Source organism: Oryzias latipes, chromosome 18, assembly GCF_002234675.1.
Source record: "Oryzias latipes chromosome 18, ASM223467v1".
Classification (NCBI taxonomy): domain Eukaryota; kingdom Metazoa; phylum Chordata; class Actinopteri; order Beloniformes; family Adrianichthyidae; genus Oryzias; species Oryzias latipes.
This window is the reverse complement of record NC_019876.2, coordinates 9,343,415-9,366,316: the sequence shown is the minus strand read 5'-3', so window position 1 is coordinate 9,366,316 and position 22,902 is coordinate 9,343,415. Positions and strand designations below refer to the sequence as shown.

Below are 22,902 nucleotides of genomic sequence, written 5' to 3'. Positions count from 1 at the left end.
CTGGAAATGCTGCCTCCGAGAGAGGCATTGTGGGTGGGAAACTGTAACTCATCTGCACCTTAGCAGCTTTGTTTTTCTGTGCTTGTCAGACAAAAGGACAGCGGCGTCTGTGTTTTGTTAAAAGGAAAAAGTGGCGTTGGAGGGTTTGCGTCCTACCAGCAGGGTGTCGCAGCCTCCCACGATGCTGAGGCCCAGGCCCGTGCAGCCCTTACAGATCTCGATGGTGGTCTCACAGCCGGGGATGATGGGACAGGTCGCCGGGTCACAGGCCAAAGTGGAAGGGGTTGATGAGCGACTGAAGCCTAACCAGAAGAAAGGACAGGATGAGGTTGGATCGACTAAACTTTCGTCGTTCACTGAGATGCTACGTTCACACCGGGCTCGGCATCACGAGTTCAAGCAACCAAGTCTATGCATTTTCATTATATGCACGCTTTCGGGCTCTATGGACGCGTGACCATTGAACATGCGTTAGCCCTTGTGCTATCTTAGACGACCCCCACCCTTCCATTGACGTGTTCTCCCTACCATGACAAAGGTGGATAAAGGTGGAAAGATTTCATGTAATCTATGGACACCAGTGAAGATCACAAATCAATGAAGAAAAAAGGTTCAGCGCACTGTCTAGTGGGTCTTGATGACCCAACTCCCAATGTTAAAGTGCCTAGGATAGCACAAGGGTTAAAAGTTAAACCAGGTCAAACTTTGACCAATTAGGGACTCGGATTTAGTAGAGGCGCATGGGTAGGACCGTTTTTAATTCAAAAAAGTGCCAAGAGCTTTTTTTTCTGCTTCGACGCTTGCACCAAGCCTCTTCCTACTGTAGCTACATGCGCTAGCATCGGGTAACGACAGTCCCATGTGAACGCCATATGCTAAGGGCGCGTTCAAGAACCCACGTTCAGTCCACTCCTAAAAGCGCTGCACATACCCGGTGAGCACGTAGCATAAAATAAAACATTGGACGCACTCGCCACCGCTTCCGTCTCTGGAGTCGGGCTGGTGCTAGGCATGCTGAGTAGGCTTGTGAGGACTTCCTCGGGGCGCCCACTCTCCTGACCATCTGACTGAGAAAAGGAGAAGGAGGGAGCCTCAGCTGTGGAGAAGGTTAGCCTCACTGGACCCTTAGCTTTTCTCAGCAGGGAATTAACCTAAAGACATCCAAACGAATGATCAGCTGTGGAACTCTTCCATCTGCTTGCTGTAGTTCATTTCCAGCATACCTTATCGACCGTGTATCCCAGCACAGACACCCCGTTTACAGCCAGGAGCTTGTCCCCCGGTTTCATGCAGCCCTCCTGCAAAGGTCAAAGATCAGAATTTTCTGCATCCCTTGACTGTACATGAGAACTGGACTGAGCGACCACCCCCTCGTGTTCCAAACAGGAAGTAACTGCTGGCTCCAAGAGGCCAAAATCTCATAGACTTCTACAGAGAAAAAAAAGGCTTAGTCAGTGATTCTATTGGTCAGAACAACCGTTCTTGCTTATTGAATGGTTCAATAAAGGTCTGTTGTGCCTGGCGGCCCCCACGTCTAATTTTCACAAAGTTTGACAGATTCCCCTGAGCCCGCTCTAAAGTTGTAGGGGCGTGGCCCTCCAACAAGGTCATTCCTGGTTGCCATGGAAAAGTTTACTGAGACCGACTCTGAACAATCACTGCTCACTAACGTCATCTGGTTCCAACACGGGGACGACTGTGTCACGAAAAAATGGCGACTGAAATGATTTCATGTCGTTGGAGCCAGAAATAAGCCATTTTCTATGGCTGACATCACACCCACTCAGTCCAGTTCTCCTCTACAGTCAATGGTCTACATTAAGCGTGTGAGGACTGGGTCTTTCTGGGTATCCATACATGTCCAGAGTGGTCCGTCACTTCAGATATGCTCTGAACTTCAACTCCAGTCTCTGTGTTGCCATCAACAAACGTGATCCCAAGTCCTCCATCCCCCTGTTGGATAAAAAGACTGTTACCTGGAACCATCCCAAACAGGCAGTGAACTACATTGTTGTGCGCTGTCTTTCAGTTACAGTCTGCTGTTTGTTTGTTTGTTTTTAAATTTACTGATTAAATCTGTTTGACAAACATTTCTGGCTTTGTAGCCAACCGGGAAACACTGAATGTTGCGTTACTTATTGAATCCACTACTAAAATTTTAACTTCACTCATAAAAAATACTTCTTTCCTAGTTGTCTTTTATTTTATTCTCTACTCATGACAAATTTGTTTGTGTGTGTTTTTAAATCAACGTATTTATTTTGATAAAGGCACACATTAAAATTAGTCGCTTGTTTTTTCTAGATTTAGCAAAACTCTTCTTTTACTTTACCCCTCCACTTTGCTCAATTTTACAATACTGCTGGAGTGGGTAGAGGTAACATCAGTTGGTGTAACGCTAGCGCTAAGGGGATCAAAATAACTAACAGTTGATTCGTCTTATGCTACGTTCACACCGGGTTAGAAAACGCGCGTTTGAGCGACCGCGTTCAATGAAAAGTCTATGTAAACGCACGTTTTTGCGCGTTCAAAACTCCGGCGATCATGCGTCGCTGTACATTTTTTTAAGAACGTTTTTGGGATCTACGATCAATACACGCAATAATTGAAAGCGTGTTTGTTGAACTTTGACCAATCAGTGACTTCGATTTGGTAGTATCTGTGGCGTCTTTTTCTTAACACGAAAGTGCCAACTGTTTGTAAATCGATCGTGAAGAAGAAACTCATAACTGCGATTTGTGTAAACTAAGACTTTGAAATATCGCAATGGAACTGGGGAAGAAAATTTCACGATATTTGCAGCCCGTCGACAATTCGCACCAAGCCTGTTGCAACTGAGAGTACATGCGCTAGGATCGGGTAGCGACAGTCCTGTGTGAACACCGCATGTTAAAAGCGTGTTCAGAAAACCCCATGTTGAGCGTGTTCTTGAACGCATCACAAATGCCTAGTGTGAACGTAGTATAAGAATACCTTTAGACGAAAAAAAACAAATTGTTGACAAAGCTCCATATGATAGAATAAAAAATTATTATACCATGGTAATACTCGACTCTGATTGGCTGCTGGGTGTGCATTTAATAGTGATATTGCACACCTAAAGAGGAAGTTCCGGTCCCATAGCTTAAATGTTGTATATCACTGCGCTGGCTTCTATAAAACAAACTTTTGCTTCATCATCTGGAAAACAAGTGGTAAGCTAAAACAAGCATAGATCATCAGCATAGATATCGCTTTCCTTTGCCGCTACAGTCGAGGTTGGTGCACCACGTCACAAATAGTCTGCTTTTTGTGGAAAAAGCGATCCAAACCGAAAAAAGAACAAGAATAAAGTAATTGAATATTTGTTGCTTTTGTAGGTGACCATGGAATAAGCCCGTTAATTGCCCTCGAAGTGTGCATTATCAGAAATTGACGCACGCCGTGGAAGCCTGAACCGTCCGACGTGCTTCCACGGCGTGCGTCAATGACTTAACAGACAAAAAACATAAATAAAGGCACGTTGGCCAAATATGTGATGGTAAATGTAACACTTTTGCATAGAAACTGAATTTAGTTTTACCCAAAATGCCTTGTTTTGATGTTCTTTATGTTTGTAGGAGCTTTATGGTGGAGCCCAAGTGATCAAAGAATTCCTTCAAACAAAGTGGATCTGAAAGAGGCTCCGTCTTATGTATTATCTGAGCTTAACGAAGCTTCAGGTTCTTCTTTAGAGCTATTTCCTGCTGGTCACTCATTGCTTTGTTACCGTACATTTTTTTTCCTCCTTTTTTCGTCTCTGGTGGTCGTCAAACTCGATGCCCCGCTGAGCTTTTCTTTATATAGAATTTTTTTTTTTAAAGAGTACACCTTCTTCATTACATTCTTGTCTTATCTTTAGGGACTAAAGTATGGGGTGTCCTGGGTGTGTCTCACCTTCAACTTTATGATGTGATGAAGTTGTTGTGAGGAGTCATCGTCAGCCGTGTTTGTTTCTGGCTGCAGGAGAACAGGAGGCGTTGGTGTTTTTTCTCTAAAGGGTTGCGTATCTGCACATGTGCATCTCTTTTTCTGTACCTCAGGTTGGTCTCCTCTCACGGGTCCCACAGCCATCTGGTTGAGGGCCTCTGGGTTCCTGTTTACCAGACACAACTCACATCAATCGCTGCTTCTCTGCTTTGTGGCGGTAAAATGATCTTTTACTGGGGTTGGGTCACAGTGTTGCTGTCAGGCAGGGGGGGGCGGGACAGCTGGGATGCGAGTTAAGTGAGAGCTTGATAAGAGGGATCATGGGAAAGACTAAACGTGGGGTTCAAAGGTCAAACAGCCTTTTGACTGGTGGCAATGCTTACCGTAATTTTTTCTATTTAGTCAAATATAAAAAAAATTGTCATAAAAAATCCTTTATGACAACATTTGGAACCATTTCCAGAAGAAAAAAAATAGGATTTTGCTTTTGCAACAAGAATTTCTGAAAAGCAACAGCTCCCTCTAGTGATCATTAAGCAACATTACATTGTGCTGTTTAAATGTGGAACGGGAGAAGGCCTTTTCCCTACCTGACAAAGATGATTTTGACTTTGGACAGAGCACTCTTTATTATGGACGATGCATTCTGATGACTTTGGCCATAAAGAACTTGCCCATTGATCTGTAAAAACATCAAAAGTTACAGTTAATAAAAAGAAAAATGCTGTTAAAGATCCACTCCGATCATCTTTTGCTCTAATTGAATGCGTTCCCAGTGGGCTCTTAATTATGATTATGCGGTTTTTAGCCATAATCAGCAAACCTGATAGCTTTTGTAGAGCGGTAGTAGTTCATTAGGAATTCGGGATTTGCACTCCAAGTTGCTGAGAGCTCTCTGTTTTCCCGCTAGCTTCCAGCAGAGAGCCTCTGGCTCTCCCCTGTGTTTTTACTACGTCACAAATAGGCTCTTCCTCATTTCTTTTAATTTTTCCAGACGCTCAAAGCGCTTACAATGTGTCTCCATCATTCGTTCGCTCCTCATTCGTACCTGGTGATGGTAAACATCTGATGTAGCCACAGACTTACAGAGGCGTGGCTGCCAGTACGCGCCCACAACCAGGACGTTCGTACACATCCACACACCAGTGGAGCCACACTTTAGTGTCTTGCCCAAGGACACAACGACAGTCGACTGGGGGAGAGCCTTCGATCATTGGCCGACCTGCTCAACCACCTGAACCACTGTTGCCCCAACTGCATTTTTTTTTCCGTCTGCTCCTGAATAAAGAAATACTAAACTTTCTTTATATATGTCCTCCATCATCAGAAAAATGCCACCCAAGATACGATCGGAGTGGGTCTTCAGAGAGTTAAAAGTGAGACCTTACCTCTAGGAGCTCATCTCCCACAAGGATCCGCCCATCCCTGCCCGCCGCCCCGTTGGGATCGATCCCCACCACAAACACGCTCATGCGGGAGCGGTCCCGGTTCCCTGCCAGGCTGAGGCCCAGGCCCGTCTGGCCTTTCTCCAGCTCGATCATGTGCAGGACCCCGGGGAGGCTGCCGTAGCGCCGGCTTACGCTCCCTGCAAAGAGGCAGGTGAGGCTGGAGCATTAAGCCGCCGACACGGATGATCCACGGCGACTTTGGCGAGATTTATAACGGCTGATGGTAAACAAAGGGAGTGACGATGCCTTAGTCACATGCACCCAAACAGGGTTTCTTGGGCTGTCCAGCCCCGTGGAGGGTCATGGAGGAGCGGCTGCATCTTAAAGGGAGAGTCTTACAGCTCTTTGTGGTTGTGGTAAATGTAAGGATGTCCCAATTCTCAGTTTTAAATTGGGGAATTTTAGCATTTGGCCCATGGGCCAGACTTGGGACATGACTGATTATTGTTTGTTTTTCACATTATATTGAACAATGGACTGAAAGAATGTTGTCTTTGTAAAGATTTTATAACTTTTAGTGAACAAAGATTGACCTGTTGACCCCTTCTTGATGCTTTTTTTTTGCATCCAGGGGCAGAGACACTACAGAAGCTCACATTACAATCCAAAAAAAACCCAATTAGAATCAAACCCTGCAATTTGCAGCAGCGTTCAAACAGACAGGGGGACGTCCTAAGGGGCGTAGTTGGCCACTTGAGAGAACAAAAGAAAGAAATTTGCATCACTCAGGGCCACTCCACGCACTGATGGTAAACGAATTCTCTAAATTGTTGAAAATAAAACTTTATTTAGCATTGCTAATCTTTAAGCTCATCATTTCTTCATTTCGTTGAGCTCAATCATCTTCTCTCGAATAAAAGACTGGGACGCAACAAATACACCAGGCTTAGTATAAGACAACTAAAAGTTAATGTTACTCGATTATTAGATAGTAAAACTAAAGGATTTTTCTAAAATGATCTGTAAAACACAAAACATACATCAAACCCAAACAGAACTGTGACCCAAAAATTGAGGTTTGAACCGAGTCGTGATGAAAGCAAATAGTTGCAGGTACTTATGACCTATAGATGATGAGGCCGTAAAGTGTCCTTACGCCACATTCTAGCCGTTTGTGAGGTAGGGGTACTCGTGGATCCATGGGATGTCCGTAGGATGCTCACACAAAGTACGCTCAGGCTGATTTCCTACGTTCCTATGTTCACTATGACCTGTCACCTGCAGAATGCCGTAGAAGAAAATGTGCCCCTAACCAAGCGACCCATTCAGATTTGCCCATTTTCCGCCTGTATCCACCCGTAAAGGCGGTTGTGACTACGGCTTAAACCTCCTTCCCAGGTTTCTTCTCTTTGTGTCTCTACTTTTCCTGCCCGTGGAGATGGTCACCTTTGAAAGCTTACGCTGTTCTGGGCTCCCTGCCACTGTTCCAGCCATCAGTCCTGGACTAATCTCCACAAACTCACCTCGCCAGACCCAGACTCATCCATCTCACGCTCACGCCATTATCTGTAACTCCCACACGCTCTCCACAGCCCCGGGTCTGAATATCTGCCGTTAATAATGACTTTTCTTCTCTTTGCGGTGGCGATTTTAGAGTTTGTTTGACATTAGAGAGCCCGCATGAAAAATAACTCTCACTTTATAATCTCAATATGAACTTGAGTCGGAGAAACATGTGACGTGAGTGACCTCTAGTGGCAGCTGAGTATAAATACACAGCATAAAAGAAACAACAAGTCAACTAAATTCCAAAGAAAAAGACAAAAGTGAACTCACTCCAGGTGTATCCAAACTCATCCACCTTCTCCTCTTCGCCCTCCTCACCCGCTTCCGCAGGAGCCTCAGCGAGCGCATCCGTGTCGCTCTCCCCAGCATGGGGCACCACCGGGAGGGCGAGCAGGGTGCCGGTGGGGGAGATCTTTGCCGTTTCGCGTTTCAGCGGCTGTCGCAGCACAGGACGGGACGGGAAAGCGGGTTATTAGCCGAAAGCGAGGAAGGATTCCTTCTCCGCATTCAGAGCTTGAATCAATCAGAGAGGGGCGGGGGGGCATATGGGAGCTGCTGATGTCATCAACCGTGGCCATATGCCTCACTTTATTAACAGCCTCCTTGATTTCATGTCAGCTTTAAGCCAAGTTAGGAAACAGATCATAAAAGTAGAAAAGCTGCCCTTAATAAGCCTAAAGACTACAGTGATTGACCTAAATTAGTCTTTTTATGACACACTTACCAGAGATCCTAAATCAGTTTGTCTTAAATCTTCAGTAGTTACTTTTTAAAGATGAGTTTCTAGCAGCTAGATGGGAAAAAATAAATAAAATAAATAAATAAATGAAAACAGCGGGAAAGATAAAAGCTGCTCTCATTTGGACAAAAAGGTGGGAGACATTAGGACACGTGTGTGCGTGCACAACATGTTACAGCAGGACAACCAAAAACACACACAGACACACACACAAGTGCATTCTGGGACCTTTTTGTGTAGATGCACACGTATGGGGTCAAAGCAGCACCGTTCAAAGCGAATGAAAAAACCAGATTGTAAATTTGAAAAATAAGGCATTGTTAATGATTAAAGAAATGTTTTAAAACAGTTTTAGACTTAAGACTAGTGAGTACACATTACAAATTGGAAGAAAAAAAAAAGGAAATAAAAAAAAACAATTTGGAAATTGGAAAAATAAAAATTTACTTTGAAGAAAATACGGAAAAATTGAATTAAAAAAACTACAAACCTAAAATTGTTACCAAAAAAGAAATAAGTTGTCTTTATGTTTCTCCCCCATTTGCTTTCAATTTACAATTTCAATTCACAATTTTTTTTTTGGGGATTTAATCCTATTTTAACGAGGGGATGGAGCTTGGAGGCCATTGGCTACCGGGACATGATTTACATCCGGTGATGTCATTTTGACTCTTGACCACCGTCTGTTGTTGGCTCATCTTGCTTCTCACCAACTCAGTTGTGGTAGAGTGTCCACCCTGGGACTGGAAGATCGTGGGTTCAAACCCATTGTCAAGTCATACCAATGACTTTGATCATGGGCCACACATCTAGACACTCAGCACTAAGGGATTGGATTGGTGGAGTAGTCACTCACTTTATGGGACTTTAACTCTAATATACCAAAATAAAATAATATACCATAGGGTTGCACGACAATATCGGATACTGATAATTAGCGGCCGAAAATGACGTCACAATACGACGTCATACCGATAAGAAAAGAATTTGCAGATAAAATGGACCGATAACTTAAAGCTTAAACTGTCCTGGCTTCCTCACCCTGTTCTTCCTCACCCGCCGCTCTGTTTTTACTTGTGCCAGCAAGGTGTCTGTTCACCCCTCCCATCCTGCAAGCTTGTTTAGCGTGTAAGTGACGTCACGTCTCAGCGCCTCTCTGCAACACGGTGCAGCTCTCACCCATGTGGGCTTGTTTTACCATGTGTGAGACGAACGACTCACTCGCCGTTCGCATGTTCGACAGAAGAGTCACAAAGAGGGAGAAAAGGTCAAGCTTTAACACCACAAATCTCACAAGCTATCTAAAAATTCACCACCGCGATGTGTGGACAGAATTTGAAGCTGCCGTCATTGCTAGCGCTCATTCTGGGGGGAAAAACAAACGAAAAACCCAACAAAGACTGTGGTGCTTGCATGGAAATAGCTGTCAGCGGCCTGCACTAGTATCCATAGTGAGCGTTTTTGTCTTCTGCAGCAAATGTGCTGGATGAGAAAATCAACAGCTAAACTGTCAGAAAGCAGAGATGCTACTTGTTGTCAGGAATAATCTCCCGTTGATCCAACCACAGTTCAAAACAGTTTATTGCTTTTTGTCATTCTGCTTTGTAAAATGCCTGAATCCCTATGTTTTTGAAAAGTTCATTTCTATGAGCAACCATGATTAATTTTGCATATCAGTTAATAATGGTATAGTTATTATTTTGCACTTCAGCAGCAATAATATTTTTTCTTAAGTATTTAAAAGAAATATTGGTTGAGTATCGGTATCGGCTACAAGAGGCAGGAAAATATCGGGCATCGAGTATCGGTTGTAAAAAGTCATTGTCGTGCATCACTAATATACCATACTTTGGGCGAGAATCACTACTATATGCCACATTAGAGAAGGGAAGACACAGTCGAGGCCAACAACAGAGGCAACAATGTTGTCACCATAACCTTTTGTCACCTAATGTTGATCATGTACCGATAGCCAATAGGCTCAAAGGCCCAATATGTTCTCTTTTTCATGATACTTTTTCTTTAACCCTTGTGCTATCTTAGATGACCCCACCCTTACATTGACGTGTTCTCCCTACCATGACAAAGGTGGATAAAGGTGGAAAGATTTCATGTAATCCATGGACACCAGTGAAGATCACAAATCATTGAAGAAAAAAGGTTCAGCGCACTGTCTAGTGGGTCAAGATGACCCAACTCCCAATGTTAAAGTGCCTAGGATAGCACAAGGGTTACCATGCAAGATATTCCAGTTATAGACTGAGCAATCAGAAGCCTCAATAACAGATCGTGGTGCCTGCTGGCCTCCACGTCGAAAACGTTTGAAAGTGTTGAAAACCTAAACCAAACGTTGGGAAAAAGATTTTTTCTGCTGTTTACCACAACCTCTGTCATCTAAAGTCATTTATAGCCAATGGGCTCAAAGCTCCACCCCCCACGAACAATCAACTCGAACAATCAACTCAGAAAACAAACGTTGTGAAATTGAAACTGTGGATTGAGGACTTTAAGGAAAGAGGGAGAGAAAAGAACAAACAAAAATTTCAAATACAAAACAGCAGCTGTCAAAAATACACTTATTTTTAGCAACAGTTTAAGGTTTAGATGGGTTTTTGTAATACAAGTCTTAAGTATTTATTAAAATTTCAAGGAAATATTATTTCTAATTGACTTTTTTTTTTATCTTCATATTTTTTTAAGTTTACAACTTGTACCAACATGTAAAACTCTTCAAACGTCTGCTTTTCAAGTGTGCAATCTGGTTTTTCATTCACTTTAAGGGAGCAGGACAGAGGGAACACAGAGACCCACAAACCTTAAACGGGGTAGGAGTGAAAGGGTTAGTTGGGGAGAGGCGGAGGAAAAGTCTACTGTGACTGTCCCCCTCCTACAGAGAAGAAAAACAACTTTAGAGGACATCACATCCACCGATAACTACACCTATTCACACACGCGTGGACTGTGGACTAGACAACATCTGCAGACTCAAGTGAGCGGCAACCGGAATACCAACCTTGTCCTTGACGTCCCTCGCTGTGGCGGCTGCGGCTCTCTCCTCTGCGCTGTCCGTTATCGATGACTGTTGCTTTTAAGATAGACACGAAGGTAAATCACTCTGCTCCGCGGCCGATAGGAAAGGGCTTTTTTTAAAATTCATTTGGTACACGTTTGCAGTGCAAATTCATAATATCCACTCCACCGTCAGCAGATAGCAAGAGATATGCTATCGTGCTGGAAGCCAAGACAGAAAAAACTGTCCAGAATCCCGTTTGGGCAAAAAGGCCGGAGCGGTTGGAATGACTAAACTATGACTCTGTATGCTGCGTTTCATTGGAGTTTAAACACTGAGGAAGCTACATGAAATTGGAAAACTTCCAGGAGATCTCAAAACCGTTACTCGCTGACAAGTATGACGGACGGAAGCACCTGATGCCCATCCGGACCGCTTTTTTCTTTTCACTCCGCGATTACAATTCAAAATTTGGGAAATCTCAGCCTTTGATGCAAAAGCACTAAAGTAAAGAACTTTTTCCATAACAAGCCAGACAGTCCAATCTGTTCGTCACATTGGCGACAAAGCACGACTGGAAAAAGACGGAAACACTCCAGCTTAGGTTCAAAAACACAACCTTAATGCTACAAACGAGGAGATGATTAGCTGTTACCCATCAAAGCCCAATAAGGGATAAATCCACAGCAGGTGGGTAAGTCATACACAGGATGGCATTTGGGCGTTTAGGCCTTTAATACAGAAACTACTGCTGGCCACAGCAAATAACACACATTCTCTGACTTACGGCAAGTCTTCAACTGTTGTTAACGAAATTCCAACGGATTCTGAAGATGAAAAAAGCCGCTTGGAAACGATACGCAAAGGTGTTGCATATCAGTGCAAAGCCGAGTCAGAATCAGTCGGTTGACTTTATTGACGAAAGACACTTTACTACTGGTAATATCTAACACTGAAAACTCTAAACACTGTTAATAATATACTACTGTGAAGGGTCACATTGTGGCGCAAAGATGCTTCTCTCTGCGCTAGAATCAGTCAATTTACCTTATAAACACTTTACCAAAACTGTAAAGACTTTACAAAGGTATAGTTTTGCATATCGGCGGAAAGCTGCTTTTCTTCGCATTAGAATCAGCTGTTTTATGTTCAATACAAAAACACTTTACTACTGTAAACACTATTCAACTCTACAGTGTAGCATATCGGCGCAAAGCTGCTTTTCTCGCCGCCAGAATCAGTCAGTTTACGTTAAAAAACACTGTTTTTCTTCGCATTAGAATCAGTTATGTTAATGCCGAAAACGCTTAAATACACTAAGCACTGTAAACTGTACTGTAAATGTCCACATCAGTACAAAGTTTTTGTCTTTGTCAGAATCACTCGGTTATTACGACTTGAGTTAATTCCTAAAAAGAACTTTACTACTGTAAGCTATAAATACTACCATTGTAAAATGTTGCATGTCAGCGCAAAGTCACTCTTCTCAGCTTCAGCATCTCTTGGAAAAATGTTAATTGCGTACACGGTTAAAGAGTTTGGGTACTTCAGATAATGTCAACACTGACACTGAAGCTGTGGGGTTAACACCCAGAACCCCACCTCCCCCCAAAGAAAAGAAATGAAATAAATAAAACACTTGAGTAGGGATCTAAAAGGAGCCAAGATCCTTCCACACGAAGTGAGAAAAGGCTATTAATCCCATTCTAAACTTGTACATCCATCCTTTTACAGCTGAGAAACACAAGAGACGGATGTCAATCTGCAGGATTTAAGGAAGCAGTGAGCTCCAGCTCAGGATCTCAGAATGATATTCTGAAGCAACTTTATTCTAGTATTAAAGAATAGACATGAAAACTAAAAGAATCTTTCCTGGGCTTGGTTGGATTTGGGAAGGACGAAACAGCTGGTTTTTTGTATTCCAGAGCATTTATTATATTCCGGTACTCCAATCACTAAACAGACTTCAACAATCTTAAAAATACTCTCTTCGATAAGCTGTGGAAAAATCAATGTCAATGAAGCCACTTTTCAAGTAAAATCCAGCTGAAACCTTACTAAAAAGGTTACAAAACTGAAGTTTTTACTTGAAAAAAAACTAAACTTATTACGAAAATAAACAACAACAAAGAAGTAATGACAGTATTTGTAATTTAAACAGGTTACATTTACTTATTTTTCAGGCAGACATTTCTTGGTCTCAGATTTTGTTTCTACATAAATCTGTGCTCTAAACATCCTAGAAATGTACTGAATGTCTGAAAGCAGAGGTTGGTATCAAGACGACAGTTCTGAGCATTTTAGATTAATGCGAGAAAACACAAACGCGTCAGGCAGACATTTCTTTCCTCTGCTTTGCATTCGTGGCACACAGCTTGTTAAACTCCAACTACAGTTGCACAGGTGGGGTTAAAGTAGACAGACAGAGTTGCCAGTCTAACCTGGGGGAGGGCAATTGCTAAGTAGCTTTGATTAGTGTGGGGGTTGGCTTCTTAACACAAGGGCAACAAGAGCTGCAGACACTTTCACTACACTGAGGTTAATTTCTGCTGAAACACAATCTAAAGGCGTCTGGGAGGAAAAACTATATGTTTTCTTTACATTTCTTTCTTTAGCTAATTTAATATTTAAAAAAATAACCAAGATTCACATTGTTTTCAATTAAGTATTTTGTTTTATATTTTTAAAAACATTTTGCACCTAATCCAGTCAGATTACAACACTTAAAAAATAAACACACTACAGGTAAATTATACAATCTACCCCATAAAAGGAAACAGATATTTTAAGTATCATATTAGTACTGCATACTTAAAAGCGTTTTTTTTAAGTGCATCCCACAATCCATAGTACATATGGGTTAAATCTGGTTGTGTTATTGATGTTGAAGCGATTTAGAGAAGTACACAATGCTCTGTCATAATCTAAGTCTGTTTTGACAACTAGTTGGAAAGAAGGTGGGTGAATACGCTAATGGGGCTAACGTGTAGCATTGTATGTTGTTTTTTAGACGTTACTAACAAGGTTGGGAGTTATTGTAGTCACAGTAAAAAAAAAAAAATTGCTGTATTAGTCTGTTTTTTCACATTTTGCAAACAAGATTGGGAGATTGGGAGGGTTTTTTTTACGCGTCTTTAACAAGGATGGGAGTTAGCATAGCAACAGTGACGTCTGTTTTAGCTGTATCAGCTTGTTTTGCTACTTGTTGCAAACTACGTTGGGAGTTACAGGTATTGTGAATACGGTAACTCAACAAACGTGAAGCGTTTTTTTTTTTTTTTTTTCTGTATGTGCTACTTACAAATGTTGGGAGTTAATTTAGTCACAGTAATGTTTTCTTTAACATTACCAGCGTTTGTTTTTTTTTGGATTGCAAACAAGGTTGGGAGTTACAGGTATCGTGGATATGCTACCACAGCTTTTGTGTCGGAGTTAGCGTACTCACAGTAATGTTTTAGCGTTATCAGTCTATTTTTCTACTAACTGCAAACAAGTTTGGGAGTTACAGGTATCGTGGATATGCTATCACAGTTTTCTATCAAGGTTTAGAGTTAGCATAGTCACAGTAATGTTTTAGTGGTGTCAGTCTATTTTTCTACTAACTGCAAACAAGTTTGGGAGTTACAGGTATCGTGGATATGCTACCACAGCTTTCTATCAAGGTTTAGAGTTAGCGTAGTCACAGTAATGTTTTAGCGTTATCAGTCTATTTTTATACTAACTGCAAACAAGTTTGGGAGTTACAGGTATCTTGGATATGCTACCACAGCTTTTGTGTCGGAGTTAGCGTAGTCACAGTAATGTTTTAGCGTTATCAGTCTATTTTTCTACTAACTGCAAACAAGTTTGGGAGTTACAGGTATCGTGGATATGCTACCACAGCCTTCTATCAAGGTTTAGAGTTAGCGTAGTCACAGTAATGTTTTAGCGTTATCAGTCTATTTTTCTACTAACTGTAAACAAGTTTGGGAGTTACAGGTATCGTGGATATGCTACCACAGCTTTCTATCAAGGTTTAGAGTTAGCGTAGTCACAGTAATGTTTTAGTGGTATCAGTCTATTTTTCTACTAACTGCAAACAAGGTTGGGAGTTACAGGTATCGTGGATACGCTCCCACAACTTTTGTGTAGCGACGTCGGACTGTGTTGTTTTTTGCGTGTCACTATCAAGGTTTAGAGTTAGCATAGTCACAGTAATGTTTTAGCGTTATCAGTCTATTTTTTTAAGTAACCGATTGATTGCCATGGCTTTTTACAGGCCTTTGTTTGCACATATACTGTTGCCATGTCTTAACATTTCTGAATAGAAAAACATGTTTTTGTTTGGAGTTACAGGTATCATAAATATGCTAACAATGCTAACACTTCTAACGCGGCTAATGTGTAGCGTGTTACAAACAACTTCAACTGTGAATGCAGTTAATACAGTTTGACTAACTGACAGACTTATCTCTGATCCGTGTGTCTTGCTTATTGTGCCTTATTTTTCAGTGTCTCTTATTTACGACATAATTTCAAAAAATAGACCATTCATTGACATGGAACCTTATAATCTGGTACAGATTGTACGGAAAATAGGGTACGCATGTTTGTTTGTTTTTAAATACATTTTGTAATAACTTTTTTAAAAGTTCCTCTAAATTGCTAACAGCAGGGAGCAGACAAGTATATTTCCCTTGAATCGTCCAAGGCAGTTAAAAAAATTGCTTTTCAGATTGAAAAAAAAATGTTTTCCCTTAAACTGCTTGCTGACCATTTAAATAAAAGTAAAAGCATCATTTGTGCCACACATCTTTGTTGAAGTAAAATAAAGACAGCAGGACGCCTGCATATTAAAATAAAACTCCTTTATGTTCCCCTCCCTGCAGTTCTACTGCACACATGATTTAGTTTAAAGATAAACAGGGATCTGCAGGGAATAAAAGGTGGCTAAATAATGAGATAAAAAAGAAAGCGGAGGCAGGAGGGGGAGGGAATGAAGCCGATGCGCTTGGTGACTGATAGCTGCCGTGAGAAAGATGAGACAAAAGGAGACAGATTACCTGTCGTGTGCGCTGCTGCACGCATGTTAGCATGCTTTTCTCTACAGCAGCTGTAGGAGCTGGGCTGTGAACAGACATAGGCTGAAGGAGCCCAGAAAAGAAGACGGTGTGAGGCGGCTCTTCCAGAGATACAAACATTTGTGATGAGGGTTTCCTTCGCTGAACACTTGTTCAAAACGTTTGATATTATGCTAGTTCTACCTGCAAATCAATGAAAAATCTTGATGTATTACGGCTAAAGGACTATTATTGACACGACTAAACAGGCACAAAACGTTCTAAACACAGAATAAAGAAAACACATTCAGAAAAAGTTGTGTCAAGGTCCAAAATAGACACAAACACACAAATCCTGTGGCTTGATAAACCTTTAAGCTATGAACACACCGGGCATTTGTTAAAGAATGCGCGTTCACACTGCACAAGCAGGGAGGGGTTTTTTCTGCTTTTTCTTTTTCTGTTGTTATTAGCGCATGTCGGCCACTAACAGTTGGAAGAAACTTCGTACGAAACGTCTCATGATTTGGGCACAATACGGTAACAGTTCGGTTCATTGACAGCGTCCTTGAGGTGGAGAACATGGATGCCAAGAGGGGGGCCTCGGTTTATCTTAATTTGAAAAACAAACATCATCAGACTCTTTGACGTGTTTTGGTTCACCAGATAAACAAAATCTATGCGTCACGACCAAATTTGAGTCCTTGATTGGTAATTTGACCGGCTTTCACTGAGCGTTTCATGGCCAGACGTTTTGTAAGTAGAACCCGAGTTTGAATAAGGACCGCGGAAACGCGCATTTACGTGAATTTTTTATTGTAGCTTCATATTGTAGTCCCAAAGATTTTTTTCTTTCTTTCTCTGAGATTCAGTGAAACTTGCACAAAAACTCACCAAAATTTCCAGAAACATCTGTAGTTGTTCAAAAATATTTCATCTTAAGGTGGATGACTCGGCCCCACAAAAGATGACATCACAGTGGCTCTAAACAAATACTTTTTTCATAATGTACAAAAAACAAAAACAGTTACGATAGAGCCTCTAAGCTGCTTTTTTTCAGAATTGTTATGTGGAGCCCCCTGCAACCCCATCAGGGACCTACAAACAAGACTAGCGTATCATTTTGACAATGACCTTTGACCTATATACATGAAATGCAATTTTGCAAAGTTTTGCTCATAGCGCAAGGTTGTGTCTGAATTCCTTCACTGCTAACTACAAAGTGCACTTTATAGTGCGTATGCCATTTTGTAGTGCTGTCTGAATCTACAATTCCAAAATCAAGTGCCCTAGAAATTTCCCAGAAGTCTCTGCAAAAAAACAGTCTGCATTCATGCTCACTAGATTGGCGAATATAGACCACAATGCATTGCGTCTAAACAATTTTTGAAAAAAAAAAAGTATTTAAATGTATTTTTTACATAAAATATTAATGTATTTATCTTCATAACTCAGTGGATTCATAAATGATCATCACAAAACGCTTATCTCAGTGAGATTTTCACTTTGTGAAATCGATGATGTCATATTTGCCGTTTAAAAAAAAAAAAAGAAAAGGTAGTGAGCATGGTGTCGGAATTGCATTTAAAATTCAGGGTACTACATCGTCCTGCACTATATAGTTTTTTAGTGGTTAGGAAGTAGGGTGGGAATTCAGTCACAACCTAAGAAAATGACCTGAATGATTAGTGAGAGACAAAAAAAAGTGAGCGACTTGACCTTTAGCCTTGGTAACCCTTGTGTTATCCTAGGCACTTTACCATTGGGAGTTGGGTCATCTAGACCCACTAGACAGTGCGCTGAACCTTTTTTCTTCAATGATTTGTGATCTTCACTGGTGTCCATGGATTACATGAAATCTTTCCACCTTCATCCACCTTTGTCATGGTAGGGAGAACACGTCAATGTAAGGGTGGGGTCATCTAAGATAGCACAAGGTTAAAGGGCAGCCGTTATGTGACGTCACAAAAATGATGTCACACAGATGACCCTTTACAAAAGTTTTACTTGTCAAAGGGAGCATTAACTTCATGCTGAGACCTCTTTGGCTAAGCAGGGTGGGAAAGGGTCATTCATCACTGCTCGCAGATTTAATTATGTTTTATTTTGTCCATCTTTGGAAAATAGATATTATTTTATTGCATTCCCTTCAAATTCGAGAGACTTACAAGAGCAGGATGGCAAAAACAAGGTATGTTTTAAGCAAAGGTTGACCGAGATTGTACAATGATTTATTTTAAGGTTTATTAAGTCATTGTAGGCAACAATTCTTTATTATTTCAAGAAATTTACATATTTCCCCCCTCTATATTTAACACTAAAAAGGTGAACATTTGGAAAAAATTACAAGGAGTTTATGTCCTAACTTGCACACTCAGGGATTTATGAAGTTTTGAGGTCTTTACCGCCACAAAAAACGATTCATTTTTACAGTTTAAACGGGGAAAAATCTCTTGACTATCACTCACTTTTAGCAATTTGAAAAACAAAACCCTAAAATGTTTTTTACAGGGCTTTGTTTTTTTTCAAAAATCTAAAATAATCTAAAACTCTTCAGCTTTATAAACACTAAGATCTCCCTGTAGTCATTCGGAAAGAAGTTTTGTCACAGTACACAGAAAAACAACAACATATCACTGCACTTTTTTATTGTATTTTATAACCTAATTAATGACCATTTTTAAAAATATACAATTTAACTGCTATAAAGAAATGTGTTTATTTTCTTATCTAATTATTCTGTAATCAGATGTTTTATCAAGAATATTCCTAGTGGTGTGACAAACATCCATGATGTTTTTACAAAACTGTGATATAGAAAAAGGGTTTTGTTGCAGAAATATTAGTGTTGCTTTAATCACGTTTCTTTTAAAATGACACGATTTTAGGGGGATGATCACAAATGGGAGCATAAGAAGAGAGAAATACGGCTCTATATGTTGACTATATTAGAGTTGGGACATGGCCGGTCACAAAAAACGGACAAAAAAATATCAAGCAGGAAGATGTGAGCGTTAACATTTTCAAGCCACATCTTTAGAGTTTCCAGAAGATCCAAACTTTCTAAGACAGTTTATAGGACTGAAAACGGCAGTTTAACAAAAGCCCACATTTAAGCTTCTGAAAGACCAAACGGCTGTTGTTTCAGCTGACTTACACGGGGTCTCTGGACGATGCTCTGGACCAGAAAGGTCACGGGGTTTCCACCTCTCCGGATGGCTTCCACCGCCTCCTCGTGGCTGGCGTCCCTTAAATCCACCCCGTCGACCTGCTCAGGTACAACAAAGCGACGCAGCTCAGGTTATCTGAAGTCTGAGCTCCTGATTACCGGTAGGCGTCTGGAAGCAGGGGGCATCACCTCCACGATCCTGTCTCCAGTCCGCAGAGTCCCGTTCTGCCCCGCTGGACTGTCCTCCAGGATGTGCTTGATGAAAATGCCCCTCATCACCTCTCCGTTGCTCAGCCGGCTCCCCATCCCCCGGCCCCCGACGATGCTGATTCCCAGGGACTTGCCGTGCTCCCGGAAGAGCTCCACTCTGTGGACGGCACCGATTTGCGTTTTAGAGCAGGGACGTTTGTTATTACTGAAATCTGGGACAAAACCATTTGGATCGGCTCACTTTCGGGGCTGGTTCCAATTTCCATAAGACGCGCTCTCCTCTCCCTCGCCGTCCTCACGCTCTGGTAGAGTTGAGATCATTCTAGAAGACGGCGGCAAACATTGCAACTTTGATAGGGATTCTTGTCATTTTAACACTGTCTTTAACAACCAACTTCCATCATCTTTGAGCGATCTTTTTTATTATGATTACAGTGATCCCTCGCTATAACGGGGTTTACTTTTCACGGTTTCGCTACTTCACGGATTTGCATCGTTCATTGTGTTCTGCATTCTGATTGGCTAAAAAGTCACTCCGCTTCTTCTCTACCTGTGCGTCAACAACGTTGCAGTTTAATATGTACACGTACATAAAACAGCTTGCCAAATTTACATTACGTACGTGCAAATCATCTTGCAATTTCAAGTTTCTCTAAAACCCATAGAAAAAGAGCGACAATTACTGCCAATCACTATGTTCTTCTCCCGAACAAACACAGCTGCACCGCGGGCTGCAAAAGAAGAAAACACTGCAGAGCGGAGTCAGGATGCAGCGGCTCAGTCTGAAGAGCAGTGAAATACAGCTTAGTCAGTCACTATTTGTCCGTTGTACTTTGTATTTTTTTCATAATCATTTTGAATTTTCTCCCGTTTAATCCAATTACTCGGGTTGCAGTGGGCGGGGCTAATCTCCGCAATTTGAAGCCTTCTGTTCACATCGATGATTAAAATTATTATTTGACAGTACAGTACAGAGTTATTGGTTGAAAAAAACATTTCTAAAGTACTTTTATTTGTGAAACAAATGCTTGAGCCTGTAAAATGGTTTTCTTTTCAATGTATAATAGAGTATTTAATTGTATTATAATAGTTTTTTTTTTTAAATAAAGGTTTCTACTTCACAGATTTTGCCTAATACGGGTTCTTTTTGGAACGTAACCCCCGCCAAAAACAAGGGTTTACTGTATTCAATTTTTAGGATTACAAGCCAAATTAAAAAAATGTAAAAACCTGTTGTTTTCTGTGGAGCGACAGTAGTTCATTATTCCCCTTTAGCTACATTCACATTAAACACATGACACGCGCTCTGGAACACGCGTTTCACGTATGGTGTTCACACAGAGCAAGCATATGGAAGCATTTCTGCTGCATAATTAAAAATAAAAGTCAAGAGCAGAAATGGTTTTTCATTTTCAAAATGAAGCTGCGTTTGTTGACTCAAAAATGAAATGAGAAAAGCAATCTGCCAAACGGCTTTTTCTTTTTTTTCTTCAACACCCTTCACTCTGTCACTTAATTAAAACGATAAAGAAAATGAAATTTGACATCTCATTCAGCTTCAATTAGAAAATGAAAAAAGATTTTCTGGTATTGACTTTTTTCTTTTTTATTATGCAACAGAAATGCTTCCATACCAGCAGGGGGCGCTGGCTTCTTCTTTTTCTACTATTTCCTATTGCATGAATAGTTGATAGAGGTTTGGTGCAAAATGTTGAAGCGGTGCAAATCTTGCTCCATTCTTTTTTTTCACACAGACTTCGGCCGGCCAGAAGCTGCATTTATTAATTTCTCCTCTGTAATTAATTTTAAAAAGGGTTGGAATTTCCTTGAACTATAAGGGACACCGTCCACACTTCACTACCAAATCCGAGTCTCTGATTGGTTCAACCTGTTTTAACTGTCAATGGCTGTTCAATGACCGCATGTTTTTTTGTACGTAGAAGTTAAAAACTGTCTTTAAAATGTGTGTAGCTACACGTGAACATGAGTTGTGAACCCGTAAGCCCTAAATGCACGTTTACGTAGGCTTTCCGTTGAAAGTGGTTGCCTCCGAGGGCGGTGTGACCGTAGCTTCTGAGTTGTGGACGGGACTGTCGGCGCAGAGTAACCCCATCCCCCCCTTCCCTCGGCTAATGCTAATCTATCCCTTTACACACCTTCACGCTAGCTTACAGCCCCCTACACCCCCAAGCTAACGTTACCAATGCCACAAAACTGACGAGCAATTTTAGAGCCGTACAGTTTTGAGCTCGCCAAGCCTATTTTTTACATCTCAAACCCGCTCTTTTTTAAACAGCTGCTCCTAAATTGCAACGATTCGCATAAAGTAATAAAAATATAAAGAAATACAATTTCAAGATACGTTTTCTTATTAACACCAAAAGAACTATTTTCATTGGAGTGGCTCTTCAAACCATGAATGCTTTCATAATCCTAAAGACAGCCTTTCGTATTTCAAATAAAATATCGTAAATACAAACAATAGTTCGTTAAGTGAAAGTTCCCAAAAGACTCACTTTGGAGCTAGAAGAGAAGATGAAGCTTCCTCAGAGAAGACGTCTTCCTGAGCTCGCTCCAAGTTGGCCTTGTACTCCTCCAGATACTCAGCTGGGACATACGTGATGCTGAACCCAACAAAGACACAGAAATTAGACCGTCTTTGTCTCGGGGTCAATATCATATTTGTTATTAACTATTAACTCACCTGAGTCAAAATGCATTTTTAAACCAAATTCAGGTTCCTATCTCTAAAATGTAATAGAACAGATTCTGTATCCTTTACACCAGGGGTCCCCAAACGATTCCCAGTGAGGGCCACTTGACGTTTCCATGTTGTGATCAGGAAAAAGTGTGACGATGTAAATAAATGTAAACATTTATTGTTTCCCAGAAAGCCACGCCAATATTAACAACCCAATCTGATATCAAATACTCCTCTCTGGGTTCTTCACCAAAAAAAAAAAAATATTATAATAATCAGCAAATATATAATAACACTATTTATGAAATCAATGAAAAACAAATGACCCTCTCTGGATTCGTTACATTAAAAAGTCAGGAAATATATCGCAAAAGTATTTTAAATTTGAGAAAATAAAGAACTAAATAAATCTTTGTGGGTTGTTCACAGAAATGAAGCTTCTGTTGTCCATGCACAATCTTAGGTAAATGTTCAGTTGTAAGAGCAGAATCTCTTAAAGTTTTTGTGTTCTTTCCTTTCCTTCCTAGTAGACACCACTCTTTGCTCTCTCTGATCAACTTCACTCCACATTTCAATTATTATAAACTTTATCCCGTTTTCCGTTTCTCATGCTTCCATGAGTCTCGATCACGTGGCCAGGCTATGTGATAATGCAAAACAAACAAAATAAAAAAAGGGCCTCTTTCTGGTATAGTTCAGGGGGCCGGGTCAAATGGGTGGGCGGGCCGGGTCCGGCCCCCGGGCCGCAGTTCGGGGACCCCTGCTTTTACACTAAGCGCTACACGATATGAGGAGAACTTGCGATGTGCAATATTTCTGGTCAGTACTGCAATAGCTATATGACTTGCAATACATAAACGGATAGCAAAACAAAAAACAACAAATACAACAAATTTCATTTCACTGCAACGCTTTTATTGAAATAAAAGTGGACGTCATTTAATTTCTACGTAGGAGGCGGGCATCTAACCTAAAAGGGGCCGTCCGATAGGTCAAAAGGGCTCTATATGATTGGTTGAATACTTCAAGCTGGAATATGATTGTGTTAGCATTTACGTAGTAACCATTTATCGCAGCTTATGTCATCTGTTGCGTGTTGCACAGACTGGTATCGTGATGACGATATATTTGT

At 41.0% G+C, this 22,902-nt stretch overlaps 1 protein-coding gene across 11 annotated transcripts in view; it reads right to left on the bottom strand.

Annotated features, from left to right (window-relative positions):
- The window catches only part of mpdz (multiple PDZ domain crumbs cell polarity complex component), a 65,376-nt gene that overhangs the window by 8,500 nt on the left and 33,974 nt on the right, over positions 1–22,902 (bottom strand). For 8 of the 11 annotated variants that reach the window (XM_020711563.2, XM_020711567.2, XM_020711566.2 and 5 more), the window contains 15 exons: positions 21,586–21,693; positions 19,311–19,391; positions 19,049–19,226; positions 18,848–18,958; positions 10,655–10,726; positions 10,457–10,528; positions 7,173–7,338; positions 5,337–5,533; positions 4,539–4,630; positions 4,057–4,114; positions 3,916–3,978; positions 1,858–1,953; positions 1,224–1,298; positions 971–1,151; positions 157–302 (listed from right to left, as the gene is read on the bottom strand). In XM_020711563.2, coding sequence (XP_020567222.1) covers positions 157–302; positions 971–1,151; positions 1,224–1,298; positions 1,858–1,953; positions 3,916–3,978; positions 4,057–4,114; positions 4,539–4,630; positions 5,337–5,533; positions 7,173–7,338; positions 10,457–10,528; positions 10,655–10,726; positions 18,848–18,958; positions 19,049–19,226; positions 19,311–19,391; positions 21,586–21,693 — 1,696 coding nt within the window. The remainder of the gene's footprint in view (positions 1–156; positions 303–970; positions 1,152–1,223; positions 1,299–1,857; positions 1,954–3,915; positions 3,979–4,056; positions 4,115–4,538; positions 4,631–5,336; positions 5,534–7,172; positions 7,339–10,456; positions 10,529–10,654; positions 10,727–18,847; positions 18,959–19,048; positions 19,227–19,310; positions 19,392–21,585; positions 21,694–22,902) is intronic. The other 3 variants (XM_020711569.2, XM_020711568.2, XM_020711570.2) reach the window with 3 other exon arrangements.